Source organism: Carassius carassius, chromosome 40 (genome assembly GCF_963082965.1).
Source record: "Carassius carassius chromosome 40, fCarCar2.1, whole genome shotgun sequence".
Classification (NCBI taxonomy): Eukaryota; Metazoa; Chordata; class Actinopteri; order Cypriniformes; family Cyprinidae; genus Carassius; species Carassius carassius.
In genome coordinates, this window is record NC_081794.1 from 20,804,070 (window position 1) to 20,827,403 (window position 23,334).

The following is a 23,334-nucleotide window of genomic DNA, read 5'->3' on the forward strand; positions in this document are numbered from 1 at the left end:
ATAGTAATTTTATTTTCTTCTTTTTTTTTTTATGGAAAGCAACCACAAAATTAGTTTCTACTCAATAAAGCACCTGTATGTTAATACACTTGTTTATTTAATTGATGTAGTGAAATTGACATGTTAATGTTTTCACATTTTCTTCCTTGGGAAAAAAAAATAAATGAACATTCTTTGGTATTCATTACATTTGTAAAGGTGTTCATTCATTTGTTTTATATTAACACATCCAGACAAATCATATATGTCTTCTTTGACTGACAATAAAGGGTCTCTTGGGCACACATTAATACATGCTGTTAAAATTGATACAGTGCTTATAAAATATTTAATCTTTGAGCAAACACAGATAAACATCACAACACAAACAGCACTCATAAATACATGGTCACACCGCAGGATATCCTCAGCTTTTGTTAATGCACTACATGTTAGCATAAAGACTCTCAATCTGAATTTTAAAGAATTTAGTGAGATCTGCCCGTTTGGCTTTCAGTGTTGGAGTGAGGAGACCGTTTTCTATAGTGAACAAGTCGGGATGCAGGTACAGGTCTTTTACCTTGAAAAGAGAACATAACTAATATATTAGATGTGAAAAGAAAACCACACAATATCAATCAAAATGACATCAAAATCCACCGATTTATATGTTTAAAATGGTTTCGGACTGTTTCCACTTGTAAACAGAGCTTGATATGTGCTTATACCTTCAGACGAGATGTATCATTAAAAGTTAAAAAAGTTAAAAAACCTCAGTTTTTTGCTTCACAAGACATTAATTGTTCAAATGGAGTTGTGTCGTGGATTATTGAGATGTTTTTATCAGCTGTTTGGACTCTCTTTCTGACGGCATGAGATCAGGTCTACTTTCTGCCAATTTTCTTTTTTGGGAGAACTATTTCTTCAACAATAACGGATCAAGTGCTTACTTGTTCAAAGGACTTCAGCCCTGCTTCACGCCCCAGCTTGTTAAGATCAGAGATGATTGCTTTCTTTATTTCCTACAAAATAATGAAGATTATTACCAGCAAAACCTAATATGTAAATGTATATTTGTAAATGCCACACAAGTAAACAGAAATCCTTCCGATTAAATTTTTAACATGAATGTATTTTCGGAAGTAAACTATGTAAATACAGACAGCATACCTGATTTCTACAAAGCTCCTCTAGTGAACCTTTCACTCCCAGTTTTTCTGCAAATCCTGGCAATACTTCAGGGTCTGGCACGGCTATGGCCACCAAAGTGGACTGCACACATTCAGTTGAAATATAAGGCTACAGTATAGCTTAAAAATATAAAACCCACATTTTTATCACCAGCAATAGCAAGGAATGCAAATTAATTTCACCTGTAAACTGTCACCATGCACAAACACTTGGGCGACTGGAGCGCTCTGAATGTAAACATTTTCGATCTTTTCTGGTGCAATGTATTCTCCTTGAGCCAGTTTGAAGATGTTTTTCTTCCTGTCGATGATCTTCAACACTCCACTCTAATAGATTGAACACAAAACATAACTTCCATAAACATCATCAAATCAACATAGCATAAGATTTTGCATTGATTTTTAAAATGAGATGAAACAAAAGATGAAACAGTTTTGGTGCTTAATATTTTTGTGGAAACTATGAAATCTTCTAGAAATATTTTGAAACATTTTAAATGTCTTTACCATTACTTTTGACCAATTTGATGCATTCTTGCTAAATGCTACAGTATTATTAATTTCTTTTAAAAATTCTTATTAAGCCAACCCAAGCTTCTGAATGGTAGTTTACTGTATATTATTGTATTTTGTGGAAAAAAGGTGTTGTTTCTTGGAGTTCATTACCATTAGGCTACATTATTTAAACAAAATATTAAGCCTCTCCCTCATTTTAGAGCTAAAGATCATTGTATTCAGCTTTAAGTTTTGTGATTTTGTGTCCTTGGCTGCCTGCTGATATCACAACACAGTAGTCATATACATTTCCTTCCTTCTAAGGTGCATTATTAAAAAAAGAGAAACCAAAGGATCTCACAGGCAGCCATTTGCCAATGTCTCCAGTGTGCAGCCATCCATCTTTGTCTAAAGCCTCTGCTGTCTTTTCTGGGTCACTGAGATATCCACGAAACACATTCTTCCCTTTGACACAAACCTAAAACGAAACAGAAAAGCCATAAGAAGTTTCAATGACATTTTAGTATATGGTTTATAAGATTATGTTCCATTACCTCTCCTTCCCCATTGGATGCAAAGTAATTCATTTCCTCCACATCAACAAGTTTGACAATATTGCATGGAATAGGAACTCCAACATGACCTGAAATCAACAGTATACAAAAAAAGTCAGTGCTAAGGGTTGTTTCACACAAAGACAAAAACATGTTTTTGGGTTACAGGAACCCACCAGTATGCCAGTCTCCAGACAAGGTGAAAGTGCAGGCCGCGGTGCACTCTGTCTGGCCGTATCCCTCGAATATCTGGAAGCAGGCCAGTGAAAAAGGGGTCAGAACTGGGTCACTGTGACACCAGATCAATACACATACATACATATACACCCTGTTTAACAGTGGCCATGTTTATTAAGTACACACTAAAGCAACACTGCATCACATTGTCTTTAATAAGCCAAAACAGGAGCAATATAGTTACTCGATTTAAGATGTTATTATACTCTTCCTTTCATACCTGGCACCCGAGGCTTGCACGGAGAAAAGTGAGCACTGTTTGAGAAATGGGAGCGGCCCCCGTCACCATCACCCTCACGCGGCCCCCCAGGGACTCCTGCAGAAGACAGTTCAAAACTTTCCAGAACCATTCCTCACAGGTGTACCACTCTTCCCCACTGAATACAAAACCCCTGCCATCTGGTCTGTTGGGGATACCTGGACTTTGTGAAAGATGAGTTTGTCCCATATGCTGTCATTCCTGATAATTCCTTGCTTGACTTCTGCACATTTCTTCTCAATGGCAAAGTTCAGAAGCCATTTCTTAAATGGAGCCTTGGCCTCACTCTGGACCTGGAAGACAGCAGAAAATGAACAATGAGCATTTTATTGGTACTCTGTTTGTAAAGTTACTTAAGTGAACTCTTAAACATAGACGGATAACTCATTCCACATGTTTGTGCTATGGATGTGAATCAAACCTCTTTAATATAAGTCGGAGTTTTGACACTGTGACAAATGACCAGCTACAAAACATTTTGTTGATTGGTTGGTTTGTTTTGCTACTTAATATTGAATGATTTACATTTTAGACACAATATTCCCAATTACTATTTCTGCTCCGTCAACCAAAATAGTTAGGATAATGAAAAAGTAAGGCACAACAGAATCAAACATTGAGCTTTAGAGTAACACATCACAATGGTGTCTCATCGTTTTTGAACGAATCAGGTGAATGAACAATTCAAACTGCTAGTTTCATCCCTGATATGATAAGTTACGGTATTTACACAAACAGTATTAAGTTACATTAATATAATAATAAGTTACTTGTCACCTGTCGCCATCTACTGGTGAAATGTGAACTGCAAAATGCGTCACAAAAATTTTTCCTCCACTAATTCTACTAAATCCTAACAGACTGCAGATTCCACATTCAGTCTGGACAGAAAATTGCTTGTCGTATATATATACATACATAATTAAATCATGTCTAAAACCTTACACTCTTTATTGAATGAATAGAGGCCAATCTTTAAAACATTTTTGGCTCAAACAGTGACCTCATCTGTAGTTTCATACCTTATCATAAATGCGATTCAGGAGACGTGGAACCACTGGGAATACGGTTGGCCTCAGTGCTTTCATATCGTCTGGTAGAAGTCTGATATCACCTTGAAAAAAGCCAACTCTTCCCCCTACACTGTACAGCACTGTCTGATAAACATAAATAAGAACAAGCAAGCATGACTTCAGTGTTCATCACGTGATTTATAAAAGATGACTAGTACATGACACTGAAAATTTGAAAGACCATTTCAAAGATGATGGTGAGCACCAGATATGAAAGACAGGCTTACTTGTACAACTCTTTCAAACATGTGTGCCAGCGGCAAAAACGAGATGGACACGTCAGATGAAATGGGTGCAAAGACGCTCTGAAGAAACATGGGTTTTGGCATCCAAAATTAAAAATCTAGACTCCCATAGAGACTTTGTAAAAACCATGCAGCCGTCACACTGACATACAGTACCTCAAAAGTCTTAACCACACCGGCTGCATCTGCAACCACATTTTCATGGGTCAGCATGGCTCCCTTTGGATCCCCTGAAGCAGAGAATATCGAATTAAAGCTCACACACACAGGACACACCACAATATTCACTAGAGGTGGAGCAGCATTGGCTTCACAGATATAAATGTGGCCTGCAGTGTTTTTGCAGCCTTGAGATTAGATTAAATCAAACTTACCAGTGGTTCCACTGGTAAAGCAAATAATACTTAGGTCTTCTGGTTTTGGGGGCTGGAAACAAATCAAATCACATTAATTTTGTCGAATATATTGATGAAAACTATTTGCTAAAAAGAATGAAATTGATAATTAACCCATTACTCACAACAGGCTTTTGATGGTTGTTCTTTCCCAAGGCCTAAAAAAACAAACCACAAATGTTTTTAAAATGATATTCTGCTCTAGAAACTTGAAAGACGTCAGATCCTTTAATATTTTTGCATTATTGTTTTATTATATATTATTGATCAGACAGTGCTGTCAGTGTACCTCTACATCTTTCAGGGACAGGACATCCACACCACTCTTAGAGCCTCTATCAATCAATGCAGAATCATAGGGGTCCATTAGAATGATGGTTTTTAAGACAGGTGTGAGGTTTTTCTCACAGCTATCCAGCAACTTTTCTGCCTTATCCTGCTTATCACATATCACTGTGGATATTTTTGCTGTGGAGATAAATATAATATTTAAAAAGATCCGATGATATTTAGCACAAAATTAATGGGATTAAAAAACATAGAAATAAACTTAAAATAAATATGTTAAATTGGGAAGTTATAGGGTAAGTTTTTTTATGGCATCAAATCAGCATAGTAAAATGATTTCTGAATGATCATGTGTCACTGAAGATTGGAATATTGACTGCTGAAAATTATGCTTTGTCATCACAGGAATAAATTACATTTACATTTTAAAATATATTAAAACAAAATCTTTATTTTAAATTGCAGTAACATTTCACAGTGTTACTTCTTTTAATCTACTTTTCATTAAATAAATGCAGTCTTGGTGTGCATAAGTGACTTTCAAAAACATTGAAATATCATACGCACCCCAAACTTTTGAATGATGGTGTATATGTAGCAATAATACAGCAATATCATATGATTAAATTAAAGATCATATTTACACTTTGCAACCAGTGGCACAAAATGGATCTATTCAAGCAGGTTTCCACAAAACTCCCCACTTCCATTAAACAGATAGTCCCGCCCTAAACTCATCTCATTGGCTGAGCCATTAAGTTGACATGTTCACAAACCCAACCAAAGCATCGATTACAGTAGTTGTCTCTGCATATTAAACTGCAACAAATGACAAAAAAATGACACATTTCACCTTTAATTATAATATCAGTCATTAGTTAGAAATAATAGAAAGAGTTATGGGATTATGCAATGGTAAGCAAAGGAGCTTGAACTCTGGAGGTAGAAGTAGCAAGGTTACTGATGTCACTAAAAGAATAAAGTCGTCATCTTCTGAAGGATTATAAGTCAGCAGAGTTCAGCAGGTGTGATCACTAAAGCTGCTCTGACCAACACCTCTAATGAAGCATACAAGCAAGCAGGCTTAACTAAGTACCTCTTTTAATGATGAACACAAGAGCCTCAGGTCCCAGGGTGTCGTAAAGAGGCACTGCCACCATGGAATAGGTATAGCAGGCCAGTTCTCCAATAATCCACTGAAAAGAAGGAAGAGAGGTTAGTATATGTACAGTACATCACTAGTGCATTAGGATATATTGTATTTAAATAGCCTTGTCTTGCTGGGTAAAAAAATTCACAAATGTTGTGTTTTGTTTTGTATGTATTTCAGTTTTAAAAAGGAAAATAAAAACATTTTCTAAATTGAGTAAGAAAAATCAACAAGCCTTACTACATCTTAAGCCATTTCTATCTCGTTTGAAGGATGTTTAGAGGGGAAATTATATATCAGTACAGATTTTTGATGGACATTTAGACTTATTTTGTCACCTCTGGACGGTTTTGGGCGAAGATGCCAATAAATGATTCTTGCGATGGCTTCTGGCCGCGATGGATAAGTCCGGACCCCAAGAATTCAGCTCTGTCTAAAACCTGAAACAATCAGAGGCAAGCATTGAAACGAAGACCTCATTTTTTCCTCACTTTTGAGCTAAAAATTATGTTTGTGGTTGGTACAAATACCTGTTTGTATTTAAGCCATTGGTAAGGTTGCCCTTTCTTTCTGTACCCCAAGCACGGTCCATTTCCTGCACAGTAATAATGAAATATCTCACAGACTAATCACATGCAACTTGGGTTAGATGTGAGTTAGCATAGCTAGCATGAAAATAGGAATTGAATTGATTTCAAAAGAATGTCAATATTCCATGTTGCTTTGTATTTTGACCTCATGACCTCTCACCTGAAACACGTAGTCCTCTTTGAAAAACCTCATATAGAGTTTTGGCGTCGTCATATAAGTACGAGATCAAGTTGTCATCTTTCAAGAGTGCTGTTTTTCTAGCACCACCCTGTAAAAAAAAAAAAATGGAAGTAATAATAAACCACTGTGCTAAAAGACATTCAGAACCATAAAATCAGGCACAAGAAGTGATTCACACACACACATTGTACACTTTTAGAAAAAAAGGTACAAGAGCTGTTACTGGGACTGTACCTTTTCAAAAAACACAGCTTTGTACCTAAACAGTCCATACTGGTACCTTAAAGAAACATAGTAGTACCTAAAGTGTACATATTAGTACCTAAAAGGAACAAAAGTTTACCTTTTGAAAAAGGTGCCCCAGTAACAGCTTTTGTACCTTTTTTTCTGAGAGTGTACAGAACACAACCATTCAAAAGTTTGGGGTCAGATTTTTCTTTAGAAAGAAATTACAGTTATACACTTATTAAGAATGGATGCATTAAATTAATCAAAAGTGACAGTAAAGTCTTTTACATTATCACAAAAAATGTATTATTTAAAAAAAGCTGTTCTTTTGGAAAATTCGCTTTTCACAAAAATATTAAGTAGCACAATTGCTGTCAATGTTAATAATCAAAAATATTAAAAGATTTTTAGAAATCAGCATATTTGAATGATTTTTGAAGAACTATTTGACATTGAAGGCTGCAGTAACAACTACAGAAAATTCAGCTTTGTCTTCACATGAATAAATTTCTTTTAAAATATACAGAAATAGAAAACTGTTATTTTAAATGATAATAATATTGCACAAATCACTGTATATTGCATGTTTGATTAAATATGTTTAAAATTATGCATATTCATATGAGGACCCCAGTCATATCAGTAGCCTTAAAATGTTTTTTTTTTTTGCCACCTTTGTATCTTACATGAACAGTTATTCATTCGTTTTTAGCTTTTCTGTTGAGTTTTAGTGCACATTTCAAATGCTGAACTTGTTAAAAAAAACACAATGGTAATTCTTTAATTACTTTTACAACTCATTCTGACAAAATCACTCACAAGATGTTTTAAAAAGATAAATGATACATTTTTAACATAATAAATGACATTGTGTAGAGCTGACAAAAGATCACACTCACTGCTATGCCCACGGTCTGTCGGTTGAGGTCTGTGGGTGGTTGCAGTGGTTTTGGCCTGCTGTTGAGATGGACCAGAGCTACAGCTGCGAGGCTGAACAGAAACACCAGTCCTGAAGCGGACAGCGGGGTAAACAGGAACTCAAACAAGAATTCCATAATGCACGGGATCTGCTAACGCTGCAAAAAAATAAAAATAAAATAAAACAGTATTGAAAAAAGTTGAAGTTCAAGGGGTCTGTAATCACACAAGTGCTGTTTTGATGCTGCACCGATTACAAGGTATTGATGAAGACAAAAATTAGTATGACCTTATAGAAGAGTGAAGGTTAGAGTGTTCAAAGGTTGAAGAGCACAGTACAGTCCAATTAAGTAAAATACAATGACGCTTTTTTTAATGACATTTTGGAAGTTATTTTTCTTAAAGTTTTCTTAACATTGTCCAGTGTTATCCTTCAACACCTGTTGCAGTTCCTTCAGGATTCAACATGATCTCCAGTATTGCACACATGGCTATTGTATTGGATTTGGTATATTATCTGGCCAGCCTTGCATTTATGGAGGCCAAAGTCTAGCAAAGGTTATATAACCCTTTTCAGCCTCAAGAGCATCCACTACCCTTTCTAAAACATAGAAAGAAATGTTCTTTTATATATATATATACTACATATATATAAAATACATTTTATGTATATAAGTGAGCATAACCCACAGACTCACACCAATGTTGATATATTAAGCATCATTTGATTTATTGATCAGAACATCTCATTGTTCAAAACACAAGAACAACTCAAGACACATTGATAAGATAATTCTAATTAACATTCTCTGAGAAACCAAGCTAGTTAAGAAAAGGGTTACGAAAGCAACGTCCTCTATGTACACAAGACCATACAGGACGTTTTGTATGCATAACATCCCTACTAGTCATGTTTTTAATTTACAAAATGATCTGCATCATGCTGTTTTTGTTTTAAACATGCATTACAATAAATGCACATTTATATCAGCACACCAAAATCATCATTTAACTACTTAGTGAAAGGCCTAATGTTATGTTTTATATATGTATATTTGTTATAAGTATATGAAATTAAACATATAAAGAATTTTACAGTACCAGTACCTGGATAACCTTTGTCCAGTGTGTCCGTCAGGTGATGGAAGAGGAGGAAAAAGTTCTGCGAGACTGGCCCTTGCACAGCTTTGATAAAGTTACAAGAAGGCTTAGAAGGAAGGCATGGTCTCAGGTCCAATAAAACAAGCGAATGAGGGACCTTTGAACCAATTGCTGCTATCTGTTCCCTGATAATACAAATGACTGAACATAAACAGAATCATACAGCTAAATCCTTTAAAGTGAATATGGGTTGCACAAGATTCAAAAGTCTGTGCTTTAATGCCTGCATGCTGAAAGGTACATGCAAATGTGCAACTACACAGTGCTCATATAAACGGTGGACTATGACATTTACCTTTGCTGGTCAGCGTGACATTTAATTGCATACAGTGTAAAAGTTTGGTTGGAAGTTGCTCCCACTCAAATACTTCAGGTTTTCATCACGATTATCTATTGCTTTGATGGTTTGCAATAACACTTTGCTAATTCAACCCATCATTTACTGCTTTTCAGCTTATAGTGACAATCAGGGAGGCCGCTGGGACCCTAAAACCCTTGTTAGCAAGAGAACAGCTTTAGGCTAGTCATGTGACACCTCTTATTAGCAACCTAAGTTAAGCATGACACAACAGGATCTTACGAAGACACACTGTTTTCTAACCTCATTTGCCTCAGCATCATAACCGCAGTTTAGGAAGAATGTTCGAGATGAACTTTGACATTTGACCGTTATGAAAGATAAGATGTGAGCACCTTTGGATTTTGTAATCTGTTGTTCTGATAATAGACAATGAAATTAAAAGAATAAAAGCGTCAAGGCCTCCACGGATTTGAGTCTTGTCGATTGAAGTCAGACTTGATCAATTTAGGGCAAAGTTGAAGTGATACATAGGTTACTCAAAAGGAAATATGCAGATTTGAGCTATTTGTATTACCTTTTGTTGCTGTCAATGCTGCAAAATTTGAGATGGCATGAACTTCAAGAAGTTTGTTTAAAACCTTTTGATCCATGCTTTCCCCGCATGATTTGTAAACCTGAATTTAATATGGTCATGGTAGTGAAAATTAATATTTCATGGTAAAAATACAATAAAAATGGTACTGAGAACATGCAAAATGTGCACTATAGGTGCTAAGTGCTCTTTCTCCAAAGAAAGCCCTTGATTAGAATTAATTTCCCCAGGGAAGGTACAAGTCCATTTAAATCCCCCTGTATGTCTGAAAGCCGATCAATGTGACTGAGTTTTATGCAGGTAGGATGTCAGGAGGATTTGACTTAGACAAAACAGGGCCCACACGATGGTGGGTGCTGATTTTTGTTGCTTTATTAGCTCTTACAAACTCTGTTATTTGCAACAAGGCAACCCAGTATAAGCTTATGGTTGGTCTCCAAGCTCCTCTGAATGTTTCCTACCCTTTCAGTTTGCTAAGGTTGGGGTCTGCAATGCAGATTGCAATAGACAAGATTAATGCAAATCCATCTCTGAGTGGAAATTTCACATTTGACTTTGTGTACATGGACACAGACTGTAACGCAAAACTTTCACTTCAGGGATTCATCGATCAAGTAATGAACCAAAACGCATCAGCTCTATTTGGTCCACCTTGTCCTGAGGAGGCTGAAGTAAGTGTCTTGTTTTGACATTTAATACAGGTAAATTATTATTATTATTATTATTATTATTATTAGTATTATTATTATTAGTTGAGTAAGAATTACATGGGGGGGTTAAGACTACTGAAACCCCCACCACACCAATTACATATTCTTTTTATAACAATGTTTCAACAGTGTTTTCAATCATTGATAATGTTTGCATATATGTGTGAGAAAGAGTATTTTCACCAGTGTCTAAATACAACCCCACTTGAGAAGGTAACTTAACCATAACAATAACGCAACCTTTCCATCGCAAGTCCACAGATAGCATAAGTCGATAAATCATGAAAGTAAAGTCATTATGTCACTTAAGGGGAAAATTCAACCAAAATGATATTTTTGTCATTATTTATTCACTTCTAAGTTGTTTCAAACCAGTATGAGTTTCTTTCAGCTGTTCAAGAAGTTTTGAACAAGTGGAGAGTGAGTAAATAATGACATTAATTTCGGGGTGAAATTGATATAGAGTTACATGTATCAGTATTGCAAAGCTATAGAGCCTATAAGAGGACATAATGGAAAAAAAAAAGTGATGAGAGAATAAAAACAGAGGATATATTTCAATGCTTTTACATTCACTCATAAAGGTTTTGCATTTCTCTGAGAAACGTTGCATTCTCTTGTTTTCATGAATTACATTTTTTTAAATTATTATTTAATATTTTTAAAACAGCCAAAATTCTTTTAAAAATAGCAGATCCCTGGAAATGCTCAAATATGTATACTATTTTAATATGTAAACTAAATATATAAATAAAAATATAAATATATACACATTTTAAATATTTAAATATGAAGTTTTTGCTTATGTCCTTCAGGTCACTGGGCTCATAGCATCCACATGGAACATTCCCATGTTCAGCTTTGTTGGCCATACACCAAAAATGGATAACATTCTGGTGTATGACACTTTTATCAAAATTGTACCTCCAATTAAAAGGGTTGGGGAAATCCTGCTTAAAACACTGGAATTCTTTGGATGGAAGTATGTTGCTATGATCGGAGGAGGTGCGGATACAAACACATGGGACAGTGTTGATGCTCTATGGAAGTCTGTGGAAAAGCAGCTCAGAGCCAAAGTAACAGTGACAGCTGGTATCAAGTTTGATACCAGTGACCCAGAATTGGCAAAGAGAAACTTGCAGATTATCTCTAAAGTTGCAAGAGGTGAGTCAATCGTAGTACAGTACTTATCTTTCAGCTCTTACGTTATTAGGGTGGAGTTTACACCTCAGTGTGTAAAACGTGTAAGGTCACAAATGCATCTTGCCCTTATGCCCTCATGGCCTGTTCCTCTTGAAGCAGTTAGTTGGCATAAGAAAAGTGCACTTAATCTGCACTTTAACAGTTACAATATCAAAGTCCTTGAAAAATATGCATTCTTCTCAAGCCCCATTACCTAAAGTGCAGGATATGTTTGCCAGTCATTTGATTGCATAAAGAATCTGAAATATCATATGTGTTAATGTACCGCTTCTGCATACTATATGAATAACATTTAAGTCTACATAATGTTTCTATGAGATTATAAAATGTAAGTGTTATTCTTTTCATTCTAGTGGTGGTTGTGCTCGCTAATTCTGAAGACACCACGTCTCTGATGATAGAAGCTCAGAAACAAGGCCTAATGCATGGAGAGTATGTTTTCCTCCTGGTTCAGCAGTTTGAGGTCAGTGGCAATGTGGTGAGTAAATGGTACACAGAAAACGCAGGTGATCTCTCTTAATTTTTCACTGAAAAGTGTATAATAATGCTTAAAAAAAATCTCAAGGTTTAAAAAAAAGCTGATAAATGCTAAATATTAAATAATATCAAAGTATGCAATTCAGATGTGTCGAATCAGTGGACATTTGTGGATTTGTCGGCATTTGAAAACTGAATGAGACTACTATTGTGACAATTCCAATTTTCCTTAAACAGAATCCACATTCTCATGTTTTCCCTCATTAGGACACCCTGTGGAAGTCTATGGGTGATGCAAATAAAACAACAATGCTGAAGGCTTTTGACATGGTGTTTGTATTAGCTCAAAAGTCCTATGAAGGGTATAACTACTATGACTTCTTCGAACAGGTTTATGAGAGATTAAAAGGGGCACCTTTTTACAGCAACCTGTCGTCAGAAAAAGAGGTGAGAATATTTTATTAAAAGAAAATCATATTTTTTGTAGCCCTTATTTTGATCAACTTTCAATTAATTTTATTTTATCTATTTGATGTTTTAGGTAAGCTCATACGCTGCCTATTTACATGATGCTGTTCTACTTTATGCAATGGGCCTTAAAGAAGCATTTAAAAATGTTAAAGACATCCGGCACGGACGAGAGATTCTCCAGAAGCTCAGGGACAGGACCAACATTAGGTTTTACGGTAATTTTGTCTCACATTCACATGTTGGTACTGTCATGACTTAGGTCTGAGTTGCTGTGTTTTTGTCTTGTTGTCGGTGTGCCTAGTCTCTGAAAACATGGGTTTTGTTTTGGCAGCTCATGTGTTCTGCTGTCAGTGTAGTTTCTTCCCCCTTTCTTTCACACCTGTAGCCACTCTTTCCTCATTAGCTCTCCTCTATTTTAGTTCCTCTCGTGCTCTGTCTTTTGTCAGACTGTTGTAAGTTGTTTAATGCTTTGTTGGTGACCGTCTTGACTTGTTTGCCTAGTCCTGCCTTGTTATGTTGTCTTAGGCTCCAAGTGTTTTTTTTGTTTTTGTCTGGAACTGTTCCCTCTCTTCCTGTCAGACTTGACTGGTTCTGCCTCCGGTCCTTGCACCTCTTTTCTGTTGGGATTCCCCAAGACATGACTCCAGCTCCTCTATGCACTCTATCGTCTCATTCAGGGAGTTTGGTGGGCCTTCGACCCTGTGTCCCAAGGGCTCTCAGATCAGTGTGACTTTGACGTTGCGTCCCCAATGACGCGCTGGTTGATGTGACTTTGACGTTGCGTCACAGAAGACGCTAGGACTGGTCCCCGCTGAGAGGTTTCTTTTTGGCCCTGTGGAGTGATCATTCTTTTGTTTTCCCTGTTTGCCCAGTGAGGGTGAAATAAACCTTTTGTTACCTGCAACTGAATCCTGTGTATCCCTGACAGAAAGGTCTGACCAAGATGGATTCAGCAGGTGCAGACCAAGTAAGAGTCGCAGTCAGCCAACAAGGCATTCTTCTGGGACAGCATTCCAGTCAGTTGACTACCACCTCAAGGGAGGTTGAGTGCCTCACAGCCCAAGTAGCGGACCTCAATGTCCAGATTCAGAAGCTCCAGCTTGAAGCCTTGGCCGGTAGATTGGCTACTACCTTTGGCCATCCCCAGTCTCATGCTGAACCCCATGCTAATAGTCCGCCGCCATATGATGGGGACCCCAACTCCTGCCGAGACTTTCTGTCCCAATGCTCTCTGGTCTTCACCCTCAAGCCTCGCCGCTATGTTACAGAGGAGTCCCAAGTTGCATTTGTAATCACCCTCCTGAAAGGAAAGGCCCAGGACTAGGCGACAGCTGTGTGGGACGCCCGTGCTCCATTCTGTGCCACTTTCCAGGACTTCAGAGCTGAGATGATCAAACTGTTTGACCGCTCTGCTCGGGCGATGAGGCAGCCGCCAAGTTGGCGCGTTTGAGCCAGGGCAGACGTTCAGTCACCGATTACTCCATCCAGTTCAGAACTGTGGTAGCCTCCTGTGACTGGAATGAGGCAGCTTTGCCTGAAAGGTTTCGGGAAGGTTTGGATGACGACATCCAGGATGAGATCGTTACTCACAAGCTGCCTTAGAGTTTTGACACCCTTGTGGATCTGGCCCTCCGTGTGGAGGGGCACCTTCAGCGTCGACGTCAGCGGTGTGCTGCTCAGTTCTCCTGGATGCTGAGGGAGGGCGCCCCCAGTAGTGCTTCCACCTCCTTGTCACCTTCAACAGACCCTGAGCTTATGCAAGCGTCTTCGCCTTACCCCTAAGGAGAAGTAGGATCGTTGATTCGGGGCCTGTGTCTGTACTGCGGGAAGCCAGGCCATCGGGCTATCCAGTGTCCTTTAAAAGCCAGAGCCCATCAGTAGTCCGGGGGATCCTGGTGGGTGCTACTCCTAATATAGACTCCCCCATCTCCCGTACCCTGGTAAAGGTCTCTATTCAGCATAAGTACTCCTTTCATTCCTGTTCTGCACTGGTTGACTATGGTGCCGAAGGCAACTTCCTGGATGCCTCTGTTGCGGCACGGTGGGGTATTCCTACCATTCCACTTCCCTCTCCTATTTCTGTCCACTCCCTAAATGGTCTCCTCATCTCTTCCATCACCCATTCCACTACCTCTGTAAGTTTAACTGTATCTGGCAATCACCGTGAGGTAATTGAGCTGTACCTCCTAGATTCCCCGTTGTCCTTGGGCACCCGTGGCTGGTGCAGCACAACCCTCATGTGGATTGGTCCGGCAATTCTGTGTTCTCTTGGAGTCAGTCATGTCTTGCGTCTTGTCTTGGTTCTGCTTTGTCTCCTGGCTCTGTGTCTTCTGTTTTCAGGTTGAGGAGGGTGATCTTGCCTGGGTCCCGGAGGGGTACCGTGATCTTTGTCAGGTCTTCTGTAAGTCCCGGGCCACATCCCTGTCTCCTAATCGGCCATATGACTGTGCCATCGATCTCCTCCCAGGCACTTCTCCGCCCAAGGGTCATTTGTATTCCCTATCCAGTTCTGAGAGAGAGGCCATGGACAAGTATATTCAGGAATCCTTAAATGGCGGCCTGCTGGGGCTGGGTTCTTCTTTGTTAAGAAGGATGGCTCCCTGCGACTCTGCATTGACTACCGTGGCCTCAATGACATCACTGTAAGAAACAGGTATCCTCTGCCTTTGATGTCGTCAGCCTTTGAGTTGCTACAGGGAGCCAAGGTCTTTACAAAGCTAGACCTCCGTAATGCCTACCAATTGATCCGTATACGTGAGGGGGATGAGTGGAAGACAGCATTTAACAACCCGACGGGACACTTTGAATACCGGGTCTTACCCTTTGGGCTTACTAATGCCCCAGCTGTCTTCCAGGCCCTGGTGAACGATGTGTTGAAAGACATGGTGAACAGATTTGTCGTTGTGTACCTTGATATTATTATCTTCTCTCCCTCATTGCAGGTCCACACTCAACATGTCCGTCAGGTGCTACAACGGCTGCTGGAGAACCAGCTGTACATCAAGGCGGAGAAGTGCGTGTTCCATGCCAAGTCAGTTTCGTTCTTGGGGCATATTATCTCGACGGAGGGGATCAAGGCCGATCCCGCTAAGGTAAGGGCGGTGACCAAGTGGCCAACCCCGGACTCAAGGAAGGCGTTGCAGCGGTTCTTGGGGTTCGCCAACTTCTATAGGCGATTCATCAGGAACTTTAGCCTGGTTGCTGCACCCTTAACTGCACTCACCTCACCTAAGGTATCGTTCATATGGAATGTACAAGCTCAGGAGGCCTTTGGTGTTCTCAAATCCCGTTTCATCTCTGCTCCTGTTCTTTGTCTCCCAGATCCGGAACGGCAATTCATTGTTGAGGTGGATGCTTCTGATGTCGGGGTAGGCGTGGTCCTGTCCCAGCGGTCCCCCAAGGATGGGAAGGTGCATCCTTGCGCCGCCTTTTCTCACTGTCTGAGCCCGGCCGAGCGAAATTATGACATAGGTAACACGGAGCTGCTGGCAGTCAGGCTGGCCTTGGGGGAGTGGCGCCACTGGTTGGAGGGCGCAGCGTTGTCCTTCTTGGTCTGGACGGATCACAAGAATTTTAGAGTATATCCGTTCAGTCTAGAGGTTGAATGCTCGCCAGGCCCGCTGGGCACTTTTTTTGGGGCGGTTTAATTTCTCCCTCTTGTATCGGCCAGGATCCAAGAATGTTAAACCTGATGTCCTTTCTCATTTGTTCGAGGATGATCCCGGGGAGGAGGTGAGTCCCAGTACCATTCTCTCCAGAGAGGTGGTGGTGGGGTCCCTTTCTTGGGATGTTGAGCGATGGGTAAGGGAGGCCGTGCGGGAGGGGGAGGTCCTAAGGGGGTGTCCGGGGGTGTCCAGGGGGGACGGTTGTTTGTACCGGCTGCGCTGCGTCCTGTGGTCCTTCGGTGGGGTCCTGAGTCCAGAATCGCCTGTCATCCAGGGGTTCGGAGATCACTGGCTGCCATCCGTCAGCGATTTTGGTGGCCATCCATGGTCCAAGATGTCAGGCAGTTTGTGTTGGCTTGCTCCGTTTGTGCTCAGAATTATCCTTAATACTCTGTGTTGTGTCACACCTGTAGCCACTCTTTCCTCATTAGCTCTCCTCTATTTTAGTTCCTCTCGTGCTCTGTCTTTTGTCAGACCGTTGTAAGTTGTTTAATGCTTCGCTGGTGACCATCTTGTCTTGTTTGCCTAGTCCTGCCTTGTTATGTTGTCTTAGGCTCCAAGTGTTTTTTTTGTTTTTGTCTGGAACTGTTCCCTCTCTTCCTGTCAGACTTGACTGGTTCTGCCTCCGGTCCTTGCACCTCTTTTCTGTTGAGATCCCCCAAGACTTGACTCCAGCTCCTCTCTGCACTCTATCGTCTCATTCAGGGAGTTTGGTGGGCCTTCGACCCTGTGTCCCAAGGGTTCTCAGATCAGTGTGACTTTGACGTTGCGTCCCCAATGACGCTCTGGTGGATGTGACTTTGATGTTGCGTCACAGAAGACGCTAGGACCGGTCCCTGCTGAGAGGTTTCTTTTTGGCCCTGTGGAGTGATCATTCTTTTGCTTTCCCTGTTTGCCCAGTGAGGGCGAAATAAACTTTTTGTTACCTTCAACTGAATCCTGTGTGTCCCTGACAGGTACTTTTACCTATTGATTGCAAATAACCAAAATAACCTTTTTTTTTTCTTTTTTCTTAAAAAAGGGGCTTCAGGTCTGGTTCACTTTGATGAATATGGAGAGCGGGAAATTGACTATTCAGTATATGACCTACAACAAACAGAATCGGCCACAAAATTTGTCTCTGTTTTGGACTTTGACAGCCATTCGAAAATGATCAAGTAAGACCAAAAGTTTGCATATGTTAACATTACTTATATTGAATGCTGAAACTCTGACTATATGAAAAATATCTGTTCTGCAGACCCACATCAAGGTTTTCTAACATTGCATGGAAAAACGGAAAACCTCCACTAGATAATCTGGCCTGTGGTTTTGATAATGAGCTCTGTGAATGGTTAGACAATGGTAAGTGGACATTGCTAAATTGTGCATTAATACAATATTTTTATGTATTTGAAATGACGTAACATCTTTTCACTTGATTTCAGATATAGCTCTGCTGGTTCTGCTGGTGGCTTTGCCTGTGTTAGGAGTGGCAGCAGTGGCTTTGATCACTTTGTTGACTCTACAGAAGACCCGTCTACAGTCTCGTCTGGATGAGTCCAACTGGTGGCTTATCAACTACAACGAAATAACTATCCTCAGAGAGCCCAAAGTAAGATAAACTGGTTCTTTTCACTTCGTTTTTAGTGTTTATGGATTTATTTATAGATTTAGATCTTTACTATAATTACATTTTTATTTTAGTTTAGTAATTTTGGACAGTCAGACTGAATGTGTTAATAATACAAATGCTAAATAGTTTCTATTATAATTTGTTTTACAGTGAAAATCTTAATCAGTTTTGCATCAGTCTTTCTAATTATGTTGCTTTAGCAGTAACAGGCTATCAGTAATAACAACACCAAACCAAATGGTAATACCATCAATGTATATGTAAAATCTGAATGTAGCATAAACCAGCCTTGACAAACATGCTAATCTTACTAACTCTAAACTGGTCTTTTTTAGCAGGGTGAGTAAAAATGGACAAAAAATGTTTTCAAACATCTACAAGCATATGAAGACACCCTGTACTATGTTATGTACTGTATATGTACTATGGAAATGCCACCGTATTTTAATGGCAGAACATTGACACATAAACTGCAGTATTATTGTGGATTATATAGGTAACACAAACACTGTCTGTAAGCACAACACCAAGTAAATGTGGAAGCAGTGGCTCTCAATCCATGCTCTCCTCAAATAGCTGTAGTACTAGAGAAGCCATCTACGCTACTATTGGACTCTATCAGGTACAAACTCTGAAACACATGTAAGAAAATAATGTCTTGCATGTTAAACCCAGATATTTTAACTAACTCACTCTCTTTGCTCATGGTGCAGGGCAACGAAGTGGGGATAAAGTATTTGAAAAACCAAATCATCACTGATATCAAGAAGCCATCGATCATTGCAGAGTTCAACATGGTAAAATTCCCAATATTTTCAGAGATTCAATGAAGTCACAGACAATAGTTTGCTAATACTCTAATGCTTGTGTTTATTCCTGCTGTAGGTGAAAGAAATGAAACACGAGAACCTAGTACAGTTCATCGGTCTGTGCATCGAGCCACCAAATGTCTGTATCATAATGCAATACTGCAAGAAAGGAAGCTTGAAGGTGTGTTTACTGTATACTGTAAAAAAAAAAATTACACTTTTGAAAAATTATAGGAACCAGTGTTTGCACATCTATTATTCCACCATTATGGATGATTTTCCTTGATTGATTCTTCATGACACCATACTAAAATACTGTGAATGTATAAATTTTTTGTGTATCAAAAACATGAATCCGTTATTCTGAATAAAAAACAACAATCAGTGGAAAACATTTTTTTTTTTTTTTATTGTATTTGCATTAAATGTATATTACATTAAAAATATTTATTGCATTTATGCTGCCATAAAAGACAAAGACATTTGTAAAAAACAAATGGGAAAATCGGAGAAATGATCTTGAACTTAAAATGGTCTCATTGTTTGTCAAAAGAAACTGTATTTCTTATGTTGGAACCATATAAGTCCTCATCATCAGACTCTAAGTATATTTGGTATTCTGCTTTTAAAACATCAGGATGTTCTTGGGAACAGTGAAATTGATCTGGACTGGATGTTCAAATTGTCCTTTGCTTATGACATTGTTAATGTGAGTATCTTGTTTTAATGTAGTATCCTTCATTGCATTATATTATCTAGATTTTTAGTTTGCATATTCACTAGGAACATCTTGATCTTCAAATCTTGAACAAGACTGGTCCAAAAGTGAGACCTTTTATTTTGGTATGTTCTCCACAGGGCATGGAGTACATACATAAGAGCAGTCTGAAGTCTCATGGAAATCTGAGGCCCAGTACGTGTCTGGTGGATAGCAGGCTGCAGATCAAACTCTCTGGCTTTGGCCTGTGGGAGTTCAAGCACGGTACCAAACACAAAATGATTCCAATGGAAAATCCAAATTATGAAGAGATGTACTACACTGCTCCTGAGTTTTTGAGAGAGGTCTACTACCCTTTCAATGGGACCCAGAAAGGAGACGTCTTTAGCTTTGCCATAATCATGGGAGAGCTGATACAAAGTACAGAGGTGGGCCCATATCATGATGTTCATCTGGAACCAAAAGGTAATGCCTGTGTTGTGTTTCTTAACATGTATCAGTCTGGTTTCCACCATTGCACCCAATTTTCCATTTCTTATCCAACTGGATTAAGTTTGGCCTTTCAGTATTTTATTTCATTCATTAGAGATTATCAAGCAGTTAAGGACTCCAATAAGTGACGAGCCCCTTAGACCAACCTTGTCTGCTGACATCTGTGATGAACGTCTCATCCCTTTGCTAAAAGCCTGCTGGAGTGAGAACCCAGACCACAGACCCCCATTCATCAGTATCAGGAGACAACTACGTCAGGCATGTCCTGAAAGGTGCATGTTTTATGTAGCTGTCTGTCCAATAGTCTTGACACTCCTAAATATACTGTACATTTAATTTGATTTACTCTGTGCTGATTTATCATTTTCCTAGCCATGTTAACATCCTAGACAACCTGGTGAGCAAACTGGAGAAATATGCCAATCATCTGGAAGAAGTCGTGAAAGAGAGAACCAATCAGCTCACAGCAGAAAAGAGCAGAGCTGATAAGCTTCTATCTAGCATGCTGCCAAAGTAAACAAACCTTGATAGTATTGGGACAATGACATTTTGTTAATGTACTTTTCATTACTCATTATCAGCTGGCAAAATAATTGCCATAAAAGCAGTTACAAAATTGATGGTTATATAGTCTATTTGGGGAGTTTACATAAAATACTTTAGAGAATCTAAATGTATTTTATGTTTTAAAAATGTTCTCACATTTTATTATACATGTATTTTTAGGAGTCATTATTAATTGGGAAACCATATCAGTTATTAATGTTTTTAAAAATATATATTTTATTACACCATATAGAGCTATTTATAATGTGAGGATGAAAGGTACTTAACATGTTGTTGTTTTTTTAATAAGACTGAGATGGGAGGAAAAATGTTTTCACAAACAATTTGTGTTCCACAGGAAACACTTTTGTGTTTGCTCGCAAAACATTTGCACAAAACTTGTATGACTTTTACATGTAAAAAGTATTAAATCCCACACGCCCAAATAATTGCCTTGTTGTGCAAAAGTATTGCTATCCTCTGAGAAACTTTTGTGTTTGTTTGCAAACCATTTACGTTTTATCGCAAAAGCACTGAAATACAATTATTTCTCTCACCTCATATCTTTATATTTTAGAAGTTTTTTGTGAGGAATGCAAAGTTTATTTTATCTCCACATCCCCTTAGGGACTTTTTACATTGTTTCTTATACATTCATGTATAACATAAAATGTCAGTGTTGATAAGAACTCATGGTTATGGGTCCGCTAATGGCAGTGTGTTCGTACAGGTATATTGCTGATCAATTAATGTCTGGAAAACCAGTGGAGCCCAAAAGTTATGACATGGTGACCATTTTCTTCTCTGACATTGTGGGTTTCACCACCATGTGCTCCATTAGCTCAGCTCTGGAGGTGGTCACCATCCTCAATGACCTCTACAGTCTTTTCGATGAGATCATCAAGCTATATGATGTCTACAAGGTAAATAAAACAATACTCACTTTGAAACGCAACTCTGCCCATTCAAGCTCTGCTGGTGTGCTTGTCAAAATATTCGGACTGAATGCAGAATTCTGAGTAAATATTTGCTCCTCGTTATTTATGATTCAATTCAGAAATTCTGTGTGAATAAACAACCAGATTTGCATCCATTCATGTGACATGAATGGATGAAGGACTTAATGAATGCTTCTTGATGTTTTAATGAGCAAATAGTTCTATCAATACAATTTTATTTCTAGTTCATCATATTGACATATTTCTTAATGTTATTTCTCTGGTAGGTGGAGACTATAGGGGATGCATATATGGTGGCCAGTGGACTGCCTATCAGTAACGGTACTCGTCATGCTGAGGAGATCTCAACTATTGCACTCCACTTCCTATCTGCCATCAAAAGGTTCAAAATTAGGCATCTGCCTAATGAAAAATTGGCCTTACGGATTGGGATCAATTCTGGTATGCAAGTATATGCTATAAGTCTTTTGAGTGACGTGTGTGATGTGACGTGTAGCCAAGTATGGTGTCCCATACTCGGAATTTGTGCTCTGCATTTAACCAATCCAAGTGACTAATGAAAAAACAGACATACCATGAACACACACCCAGAGCAGTGGGCAGCCATTTTTGCTGTGGCACCAGGAGAGCAGTTGGGGGTTCGGTGCCTTACTCAAGGGTCTCACCTCAGTCGTGGTATTGAGGATGGAAAAGAGCACTGTACAATGATCTGATGAATGGCGCTGACTTATATAATGGTCAGCTCCGCCCTTTCTGGTGGGCTAAAGCACCACTGGTTTGTGCAGCTACACAAACGTGAACAAATCAGGCTTCAGTAAAGAGTAAAACAGGAGTTTTCCCCATATGCATTTTCATGCAATGCTTGATGCAATGCCCTTATCTCAGGGAAATGAGGTTACATTAGTAACCAGAGCGTTTTCTGTATTTCAATATACAGGCCCAGTGGTTGCTGGAGTTGTAGGCAGTACAATGCCCCGATACTGTTTATTTGGCGATACAGTGAACACAGCTTCTAGGATGGAGAGCAACAGTCTTCGTAAGGACTTTCCTCATTTTTAGCAGCTATGCGTTATTTAACCTATATTTAATCAGTCAACATAATATAATAATGTTTTAAAAAATCCATTTATGTTTACGGATTTCCTTCTCAGCACTGAGAATCCAAGTCTCCCAGAGCACTGCTGATATTCTCTTCAAGATGGGAAATTTTGAACTGGAGGAGAGGGGCGATATAGAAATAAAGGTATAATGTGAAGTAATTATGAAATTGTATAATGCCACTTTTTATACAGTGGACTCCAAAAGTCTAAGGTCACACTAACTTTGATCTATTTTTCCCCCATACAAACCTGGAAATAACCTGTATTTTTTAGGATTGAGTACAATATAAAACAAAGAAATGTTATGATGTAAATTATATTAATATAGTATTTTTAATATGGTGGCCTCAAACTTGTACAGTTAACAGTGTTTACTGTCATGCCATGTCTGTGCATCTATTCATATTTCTGTTGTATTTTTTAGGGAAAGGGAAGACAGAAAACGTTCTGGTTGATAAGCAAATCTGGATTCAGTTTTCCACCCATTGGGCAGGACTGTGATGCAAGTCCTAAGTAAGGAACAGATGTAAGTATCAAGCCACTTATGTTTTTTTATATTTCATGATTGTAGCACAGTTAGAGGTGTTCATGCTAATTAAAAGGAAGTGCTTTTATGAAGACCTGACACAATGTTTTTGGACAGTCGTTGCCATGTCATATCTAAACAGGAGAAAACCAAAGCAACCCCAATGAATGATGGAGACAGAAGAGCAATCCAGAGGACTCCAGCCAT

The 23,334-nt window shown here is 38.9% G+C and overlaps 2 protein-coding genes across 2 annotated transcripts; one reads left to right on the plus strand and one right to left on the minus strand.

Moving 5' to 3' along the window:
- Window positions 1-7: 7 nt before the first annotated feature.
- LOC132122356 (long-chain-fatty-acid--CoA ligase 5-like) lies at window positions 8-9,195 on the minus strand. Its single transcript, XM_059532533.1, has 21 exons — window positions 8,890-9,195; window positions 7,764-7,940; window positions 6,616-6,724; window positions 6,396-6,460; window positions 6,204-6,305; window positions 5,812-5,911; window positions 4,717-4,895; window positions 4,553-4,585; window positions 4,407-4,458; window positions 4,189-4,262; window positions 4,015-4,092; window positions 3,737-3,871; window positions 2,873-3,007; window positions 2,676-2,771; window positions 2,395-2,467; window positions 2,219-2,307; window positions 2,026-2,142; window positions 1,353-1,496; window positions 1,150-1,251; window positions 930-1,001; window positions 8-559 (listed from the first exon to the last, which is right to left on the minus strand). Exons 2-21 carry the CDS (start codon window positions 7,917-7,919, stop codon window positions 425-427), a joined length of 2,046 nt encoding a protein of 681 aa, XP_059388516.1. The 5' UTR covers window positions 7,920-7,940; window positions 8,890-9,195; the 3' UTR covers window positions 8-424.
- Window positions 9,196-10,141: 946 nt separating this feature from the next.
- LOC132121885 (guanylate cyclase 2G-like) lies at window positions 10,142-23,181 on the plus strand. The gene is given in 21 exon segments (XM_059531621.1): window positions 10,142-10,507; window positions 11,362-11,710; window positions 12,103-12,227; window positions 12,494-12,673; window positions 12,768-12,912; window positions 17,384-17,519; window positions 17,603-17,706; window positions 17,790-17,956; window positions 18,474-18,599; window positions 18,691-18,774; window positions 18,863-18,967; window positions 19,424-19,495; window positions 19,645-19,969; window positions 20,091-20,268; window positions 20,369-20,509; window positions 21,273-21,465; window positions 21,768-21,942; window positions 22,439-22,537; window positions 22,653-22,744; window positions 23,026-23,127; window positions 23,173-23,181. Coding segments are annotated over 21 exon segments (3,273 nt in total).
- Window positions 23,182-23,334: the final 153 nt, after the last annotated feature.

Excerpts from the sequence above, each read along its gene's own strand:
- LOC132122356 (XM_059532533.1), bottom strand. The coding sequence starts at position 7,919 with ATGGAATTCTTGTTTGAGTTCCTGTTTACCCCGCTGTCCGCTTCAGGA. Across the intron at positions 4,586-4,716 it reads TGTCCCTGAAAGATGTAGAG|GCCTTGGGAAAGAACAACCA; the intron begins GTACACTGACAG and ends TTGTTTTTTTAG. Across the intron at positions 2,308-2,394 it reads GTCTGGAGACTGGCATACTG|GTCATGTTGGAGTTCCTATT; the intron begins GTGGGTTCCTGT and ends TGTTGATTTCAG.